This window comes from Abrus precatorius, unplaced genomic scaffold (genome assembly GCF_003935025.1).
Source record: "Abrus precatorius isolate BTA unplaced genomic scaffold, Abrus_2018 Scaffold10, whole genome shotgun sequence".
NCBI classification, from domain to species: Eukaryota; Viridiplantae; Streptophyta; class Magnoliopsida; order Fabales; family Fabaceae; genus Abrus; species Abrus precatorius.
The window spans coordinates 730,209-739,780 of record NW_020874292.1 but is presented as its reverse complement, the minus strand read 5'-3'; the positions used below and the strand labels follow the sequence as shown (position 1 = coordinate 739,780).

Sequence of the window (9,572 nt, the reverse complement as noted above, 5' to 3'; positions counted from 1 at the left end):
CACAAAAATTTATCCAAATTGAACTTGGGTTATGCAGGGGTCACTGATTTTTTCTTTTGACAGTGGATGGTAGCACTCTTCCACTTTATAGAATGAAATCCCATGGTTCTGACTTTGGAGGCCAACCTATGAAAAGAGGGAAAAGAAATGATAATGTCCTGGAAAGTCTATAGAAGTCTAAAGTGGAAGCTCAACTTCACTTCATTACTCTAAAGTGTCAACATTGGGTTCATAATGAGGAATAGTAGGGATCAGCGTGGCGCAGGAATCATTGGGCCTCACACAAAATAATATTATTTATATGCATACTTTGGGCCCATTTTTCTAAAAGATAAAATTTGCTATAATTTTTAAAAATATATACAGTATTAGTTTAAATTAAAATTTTACATCAATAATTTGTAATAGTTTAAAATACTGACTTTATTGGATAATTTATTAAAATGATACTTTAACTTTTATAAAAAATAAATTGTTTCTTTTTAAAACTGTAACAAGCTTGGAAAGCTTAATAGAGCAACAATGATCTGATATTATATTATTATAATAATAATTAGCAGTGAGTGGAGTGGGAAAGCAAATTGGTTAGGCAGAAAGAGCATTGGTATCTGTTTTCTCTTGAAAAAGACACATAGTTCTTACATTCAGTGTCAAACTCTTTCTCTCAACAAAAGAAAAGCTTCAATATTGATTGAGGCTTCTTCATGTCTTCATTAGAGTGAGACTGAGAGCAAATTCATTAGTGTTGTCAGGCTAGTCATGTACGCATAGTGTCTTCCATGTTTCTCAAAAAATAGTTAAAATTAATAAGAATATATTTTATACATTAAACAACAGAAATTCAAACTTAAGTCTTTATTTGTTTTAAAAATATTTTATAAATATTTGTTTCAAACTATAAAAAAATGTCCTTTTTCTAAAAAGTTGGTTCAAACTAATTTTTAAACATTAGTTCTTAGTTTCTTTTAACTAATTTTAGTTGACTTTTCTTATCACTTTGACCCATTTTTTTATATTTAAACGTATAATTTAACCGAATCAACTAGTCGAATTTTAAAAGGTTAAATAATATATTTAATCTTTATGGTTGATTTACTTTTGTATTTAAAATATTTACATTTTAATTTCTATATATAAATGTTTTCTTATATTTTGATCATTGTTATTATAATACTGTTAAAAAAAATTAAAATGAAATAAAATACTTGTATAAGAATAAAATTGTATTTTTATAGTCTAATTTGTTGACTATAAAAATTAAATATGTATTTTTTAAGTAATAAAATTTTTAAAAGAATGCAAAATATTAAACTTGGTCGAGAAATTTATCTTAAAAACATATTTGATGTTATATTAATAAAAAATTATTTTTATTTTTACTTTTACTTTTTATCCTACCTATAGAAAAATAAATAAAGTATGAGTACTAACATTCTCATCATAATTTTTTTAATATAAAAATATCTCAATTAATATATAATATATCATTTTCATAGAATATTAAAAAAAATTATAAAAATAATTTTTTTTTTATTTTTAGAATATAAAACTATACTGCTACTCAAAATTTTGAAATATTAACTTCATTAAATTAGAAAACTTTTAATTTTTTTAACAAAGATATAGGCAAATAATTCTTATTATCTCTGTTAATATTATTTATTAATTAAATTTTTTAGCTATGAAAAAGAACTATTTAGGTATGTTTAGTTTTTTTTTTTCAGTTGTAAAAAAAAGTTTTTGTCATATTTGAACTCCTCGTAGTATTTTATTAACTATGATTATGATTTTTTTTTATTAATCTATGCATTCATCAAATTAATAAATGTTTTATCTATCAATATAAATAATCTTACATTATAAATAATAATCTTTGAGTTAAATATAAATTTTTGTCTGTTAAAAATTCACAATATTTTTAATCTAATACTTTACTTTTAATTTTTTTCTAAACAAATCTACTACAATTCCTTTTTACTTTTTAGTTAAAATACATATTTTATTATTATAATTAATATTTATTTATAAATTAGTTTTTATACTTAAAAAACTTACATTTTAGTTTTCACACAAAATTTTGTTATATTTTGCCTTATGTGGTTTATAGCATCTTAAGTATACAAACTAATTTTTAAACTTTTTAAGAATTACAAAGTAATAAGACCATGTATTAAAAAGAACAATTAAAAATTTAAGCAACATGAGCATAACATATATCATTATTGGAAATGATCTAATAATAAGAATAAGAATATTCTAAATACTACAAAACCAAAATGAGTATAATGATACATCCCTAATTCCTGAAGGAGAACAATGGAGAGTAGAATACATAAGATAGGACGTATAAATGGGGGCAGTCTAAGGTAAGAAAGAAAATCACAAAAATATATATAGTACGTTTAGGGAAAAGAATACAATAAAATGTGATACAGATCGAACATTTACTAATGGACGACAAAATTTCCCTCATAAACTCATGAGAGAGATATCCTAAGGCAATGAATGGCCTCTCAGATAGCGCCAAGGTCCTGTTGCAGTTCCCATCCTGCATGTATTATCAAGTGTGTAACCCAAAATCAGAATATAAAATTTATACAAATTTAAACGGACAAAATGTTGAAAAACATTATAATAAAAAAAAAATTAAATACTGAAAATGTGTGCTTGAGATTTTCTTGTGTATATATTTGATGTTATAGATCCTAAATATATACAAGCAGTTCCTCAATATGTGTAAAGTGTCTTTGGGTTGGTGTCATGCATTTCTTCTATCATTAGAAAATGTGATTAACTTTCAATTTACATATTTATGAGTAAGGTGTATGAAAACCAGTTTGAAGATGGAATAGCTGAATGGTTTTCTGAAAAGGAAATTAAGTTACCTCCAGACTCCAGCCAGCATCCGAAGAGTCATGTAAATGGTGAGTGCAATCCAAATCCCAATGAAATGTTTGGCCTTGTAGAGAAGAAACTCTGTAGCAACACTTACTACTGACACCAAGACCTGAATAAAAGGCAAAATAGCCACTAAAAAAATTAATAAAATTGAACGGTAAAATTATCAACTCTCATTATCTGTTAACTCGTCCAAAGTGAAAAATATATATATAAAGCAAGAATTAATTTAGTGTTAATTTAAAATTAGTTATGTCTATAAATATTTAAATTTAAATTAATGGTAAAACATATTATGATCACTTTGGCATTTTGACCTTCTTATCTCTTTCTGTGTTTCCCTTTCTAATACATTATTCATCATATTTATTATTATTTGTCCTTCTATATTTTTATTTCCTTTTGGGTATAGATACTGCAAGGCTGGCTATATATCTAACATTTTCCTTATTAAAAAAAATGGGCATGTGAACTTACCAGAGAGTATGCAGAATATGCAAAATCAGAAGCTCCATAGTTGACACCATCAAAGACGAAGGCCAATGAATTGATTGGTTGAGTAGCAGCCACAAACTGGTGGATTATTATATATAAATGAAGATTAGGTATATAATTAACAATCACACATAAAACATATGGTTTCCATTGTTGACTTCTTATTGAAGGGACATACCGGAAGGCCTATTTTAATTAAGTGCACAACATTAATGTTTTTGGAGAATATTCCAGCTCCAAAGTATAATCCAACCCCAACAGCAAAAGAGAGCCCCACTCCTAAAACAAAACCCATTTGAAGTGTCCTTGTTGCAGCAGCTGTTGTTTTTTTATAGTCTTTCTCAGCAAAAGAACATGCTAGAATTGCCTGTGAAGTAGGGAATCTTATTAGTATTATTTATTTTATCTTTATTGCACAAAGTGAAGATTTTGAGAACTTAAGAGTTTGTTTGTTTTGAGAAAATTTTAGGGGCTGGTTCTGAGAATATATTTTATATTTGTTTTGATTATAAAAATATTACGTATTTTATTTTATTTTATGTTTCTATAAATTTGTAAGGGAATAATAATACCTTTTTATTGGTATGAATAATTACAAAAAAAAATGTCACATTGTTTTTATTTTTGTTTTTAAATTTATATAGACAATTGCGAAAACAAGAATCAAAGAAAGCAAAATAAAGTGGTATTTTTGTAATTATATATAAATAAAAATAGATGACATTTTCTAAAGCTTAGTAAGAAAGAGTTATATTATTCCCAAAGATAAAGGAAAAATATGAGCACCTGAACAGCAACAGCCAAACCATCTGCAAGAAGGGACGATGTCAACCAAACTTGAAGGCATGTTTGAAATGCAGCCATGGGAATTGAACCAAGCCTTGCTGCCAATGATGCTGCCAAGGTCACACAGAATGTCACTGCTACAACTTTTGCCATCAGAAAACCTCCTGCAATTAACCAAGAAATTGAACACAAAATCCAACATAATTATATGAAAAAATTTGCCATTAATTTTCATTCAATATGGTAATATATAGGTGCAAAAAATTGAGAGAGTATGAAAATAAAAAAATAGAGTTAATTGATGACTTTAAAAACTAACAATCTAGCTAGTATGGTATATGTATAGGGTCAAATTATGCTTGATTAATTGCTATGTATTTGAAATTTGTGCATGTGACTAACTTTTGACCCTTTTATTTCAATAGTAATAAGGAATGTACAACAATTCTATGTATAACAACCTTACCATTTTTAAGAAATCGGAAAATCTGCAAATCCTTTAAGCTTGGAGGTAGAAGATACACTTTTTTCATTAATATCCAAAAGAGAGTGAATGCCATCACGTACCTATAAGGATAACACCGTTTTTTGTAAGAACATGAAAAATGATTAACAATTATTCTTCCAATAAGCTTAAACATGTTTAACTAGTATAAAGGTTATTCAGCATTTATTTTGTTAGTTATAATTGTGATGAAATTTTAAAATGATCCTTATTATCACTTAATGGTAACATGCAAAGTGACATGTCTAAACACATGTTACATCATTAATAAATAATAACAACTCCTTTCAAAAAAACTTTAAAAATTAGGAAGATTAAAATCAACAAAAATAAAATAAAATTGTAGGATGAAACTTATATTTAACTATATTTATACAGACAAAAGAATTATTTTATTTCAATATATAAGCAAGACTTACTGAGAGAGAACATGAGCAATGGCTGCGCCTTTGATGCCCATTTTCAATACGAAAATAAATATTGGGTCCAATGCGACATTCAATGCATATCCAGAAGCTAAAAATCAAACAAAATAACAAAGATACCGAGTTAAGGAAAATGTTTGAAAATAAAACAAAGGATCAAAATATGCTTCATTCTTAGTAGAATAGATAATCTCAACCTACCGATGACATATAAAGGAGTTGTCGTGTCCTTGAACCCTCTAAAGATTCCTTGCATGGCCAAGGAGAGAAGAACAGCAGGAGCCCCAAATGATCTCAATCTTAAGTACTTCTCTGCTGGATTCAACATAGGAGAATCCTAAACAAATAGAAATAGATCCACCAAAGTAAAGCAAGTATACGCAAATTTTTATATACTTTCAATAATCAAGAAAGATATGTAACATGCATCCTTACACTACCCTTCTTTATATTTTGAAATTACATAACTCTTATCCTAAAAAGTTAAAATAAATTACAATTTAATTTATTTTAAGTTTTTTTTTTTTGTTAAAACATTGTTAAACACTTATTTAATATTTTTTTATCAAAATATTTTTTAAAATAAATTTTACATTTTATTTGTCAATATTTTAAGAAGTTCAAAAAACTCAATATACTTTTTATAGAACAATAAGTACTCATCATGGTTATAAGAGTTTTAAAGGCTTATCTAAACATCGAACAATAATAATAAAAGTAAATAAAATTCTCACCTTTAATGAAAAAATAATAAAACCACTTGCAACTTTAATACATTAAAAAAAAGGTAGAATATAAAAAAATTTAAGAAATTAAGACACATAAATGAAAAATAAACTATATGTAATAAATAAATAAATTTAACGAAAATTAAACTATGGTTTTTTTACAATGTTTTAACTTTAAATATATTAAATTGTGAAGTATGTTAATTATTTTAAGAGAAGGAGTTATATAATTTTAAAATAGAACAGAGGACGGTGTAATACATGCATTATTAAAAGAAAGAGAATGTAATTTATCCTGTATATTTTAAATTTTTTAGAGTATGTTTATTTACTTTTTAAAAATAGTTTTTAGTTTTTAAAAATAAATTGTAGTACAAATATTTTAGTCTTTATTTATTTTTTTAAAATGAAATGATTTTATATGTTTTCTCTTTTTTTAGATCACATGTCTTTCTTATTTTTGTGCAACATCTTATGAATTTTTATATTAATTTAAATTAATATTTTTTCTTTCATTCATTAGTTATTCAATCGAAAGAGATTTTACTTATTTTAATTCATATATTTCTTCAATAAATATATTATATGGGCCTCTTTATTTAAAAATTAGGTAAAATTAATATTCTATTAAATAAACTAAAATTTAAAATTAGAAGTTTTAAACATAGGAATTTTTCAATATTTTTGTAATCAGTAAAATAATATTTTCATAATCTAAATTTATATTTCTAATTCTTGGTAGTATAGTCTTGATGATGAAGAAGCTTACCCGTTTGAGACCCATAATGGTTAATAGTGGTTTGGCTGCAAATATGAGAACTGCAGCTTGAATGAGGCCAAGGATTGTGCCAAAAAGTAGAGCTGTTGATGCTGAAGCAATACGTCGCTTCTTCTTCTTTTCAACTTTGTCCTTACTCTTCTTACTATTAGTAATCCATGAAGTTTTGCATATATTTGTATTGGCAACTGCAAAGTAATTAAGTAAAAAATAATCATTAAAAGGAAATATTTTAAGTATCTCTTTTTATAATTATAACATATTTTTAGGATTTATGTACGTAAATAATAATAATAATAAATAATAATATACCATTTGACATACAGTATTAATCTTTAGTAACTCAAGCAACGACACTCAAAGATATATATCTGAATATACTCCAACATATATTTACTTTCAATTTCTCTATACATGTCAACAACATATGATAAGAAAAAAGGTTGATAACAATGCATGTGCTAGGTCTAGTACTCTACTTATCTTATATCTAGGCATAGAAAGGATAATCTTTGTTTTATATACCACTTTTAGAATGTAGAGGTAGAGGAAAGAGAGACATAAAAAGAAAAAGAAAAAAAGGAAAAAAATTAATGTAATAAAAGAAAAAAGACGAGACAAAAGAAAGATGGAGATTCTATGGAAGTGTATGAACATCGTTAATAATGATAAAAAGATTATAGAGGAAAAGCACCATCTCCAATTTTTGTGTCGTTGTTCCCAGTAGCGTTATTTTCCACATCCTCAGGTGCAACACTTTTCACTATGAGATCCTTTGATTCATTTTTTCCCTCCATAGATCGTTCTGGAGCCTCAATAATATTCTCTTTGGGTGTACATTTTTCTATGTCTTGAAGCATATGATCCTCAAGCATAATAACTTCACTGAACTTAGCCTTTTTATTATTATTATTATTATTATTATTATTATCATTTTCAGCTACTTTGATGTTCAGCTTTTCAATGGTGTCTTCCTCAGCCACAAAGGAAGTGGTAATGCTGACAAGAGGGAATATGGTAATCCTTGAAGCTTGGTTGAACAATGCAATGGACACTCCTGCAGCAGCAAGTTCCACCGGTCCTAAATTATCACAAGGAAGAGTTAGCTTCATCAAAACCCAAAATATAATTAAACGATTCCAGTTACAAATTTCATAGACATTATTCACGTAACTAAGGCACGCAAATGGCAACTAGTAATTAAACGAACTCGATGTGAAGCAAGAGCAATTTCAACCCAAAATCAGAAAACCGTGGCTAGTGCAAATTACAAGTGTACCTCTTTTGTAATAAAAGCATATACGAAAAGTGTTCAAGTTAGTGGTGCCAGATATTAGAAGTGGACATCTTAATATATCCTTCATGTGTAAGATTATACATTTATGGCCTCTCAGACTGAATTAAAAATGAATTGGAACAAAATTATTTCCAAAAGCTAATTCAAGAAAAAAATGATTTTCATAATTTTACAAAAAAATTAACAATATTAATTCTTAATCAATTAATAATACATAGAAACGATGTCATCACATGTTACTAGATGGCTGAATGTGCATCAAATCAATGATGTGTGCAAGTTCTTCTATAGTCAGCACTAAACAGTTGTCTTAAAATCTAAATGAGGACCTTATTTTCCACTTAACAAAATTGCCACTTATATCTGTGACCGAGATTTGTTAGATCAAGTTAAAGTTGAAAAGAAATGAAGAGAAAAATACCCAAGTGGCCTATGAATGCAGTGTCTATCAGAGAAGCAATGGGATCAGCAGCAACAGCCAATGCTGAGGGGAATGCAATCCCTAATATCTCCCGAGAAAGTGCATCCAGCTTGAAAACATGCCTTCATTTATTTACATTAGCAAAATTAATAAAGTATTAGTAGAGTTCATGTATAAAACTACATGAATACTTTTTCACTTGGGAGCTTCAAGCAAATGCAATGTATGTCAAGGAAATTCAATTCCCATCAACACAAAAGGTGAAAAACAAAGAAGAGTAAACTACAATATCAAATACCATATTATTCAATTAATGGGCAATATATATATATATATATATATATATATATATCAAATACCTTGCATCTTTGATGAAAACAAAGAGAGGCAACTTCCACTTGTTGTTGGGTTGGTTGCAACAGCCATTTTCGTCCATTGGAATGTAAATCTCACACAAACACTCAAATGCTTGAAGCAAATTCTAATCACAAGAAGAGAATGGCAATGAGGGAAAGATCCTTCGGGATAAGGCCACTCCTCAACAATCTGCCATGTTAATCAAAACAGAGGAAAAACATAAATGATGAAATGCACGGAGGAAAATCAAGGTTGGCAAGTTGAACAAAGCATAAGAAAGATATATAACATAATGTGGTACCTTTTTGGGGTTGAAAGATCACTATAAGAGTGATGGTTTTATAGGACTCGTTGCGGATATCGAAGAGCCAAATAATAAGCCTGCTAAGCCATACAGATATCAGGGGCATAATAATTTTGCCTGTAGTTGAAACCGTCCTCAGCTAATGTAAATTATAGATGTCGTTTTCTTATTATAAATTCAGAAACTCTTATATTTTCATGTTCACATTCTCTTTATTTTTTTATTTTCATACATTCTTTATTTATAACATCATCAATTTTTTTTTTCTTTTTATCTCTCTCTTCCTTGCACGTGAAACAAAGGTGCTGGAATGATATTTCTCTAAAATGGCCTTGCAAAAATAGTAAAACAAATAACAGGCACACATATTATTTATAAAACTGTTGTAAATACACATAGGTCCAAGGTCCAAGGTCCAAGTGTGTGATAACACTGTCATTATTTATTTGCCTAAGTATAATTCTCCGAGATACAATAATCCATCTCGATCAAAGAATTAGCAAAGAAATTATAACCAAAATACAAAAGAAGATGAATAAATGATGTGAAGGAGAGAGAGCCAGGAGAGTATCTGTTTA

The 9,572-nt window shown here is 27.4% G+C and overlaps 1 protein-coding gene across 3 annotated transcripts; it reads right to left on the bottom strand.

The window, feature by feature from the left end:
• Positions 1-2,324: 2,324 nt before the first annotated feature.
• On the bottom strand, positions 2,325-8,792 carry LOC113872763 (protein DETOXIFICATION 43-like). 3 transcript variants are annotated; one of them, XM_027510584.1, is made up of 12 exons: positions 8,693-8,792; positions 8,334-8,455; positions 7,308-7,696; positions 6,607-6,732; positions 5,311-5,446; positions 5,104-5,200; positions 4,646-4,746; positions 4,180-4,343; positions 3,572-3,760; positions 3,376-3,471; positions 2,886-3,007; positions 2,325-2,548 (listed from the first exon to the last, which is right to left on the bottom strand). In XM_027510584.1, exons 1-12 carry the CDS (start codon positions 8,767-8,769, stop codon positions 2,494-2,496), a joined length of 1,674 nt encoding a protein of 557 aa, XP_027366385.1. In that variant the 5' UTR covers positions 8,770-8,792; the 3' UTR covers positions 2,325-2,493. The 3 variants fall into 3 exon arrangements, with proteins under 3 accessions (XP_027366385.1, XP_027366369.1, XP_027366377.1); XM_027510568.1 differs by having other exon boundaries at positions 6,607-6,803; positions 7,310-7,696; XM_027510576.1 differs by having other exon boundaries at positions 6,607-6,803; positions 7,373-7,696.
• Positions 8,793-9,572: the final 780 nt, after the last annotated feature.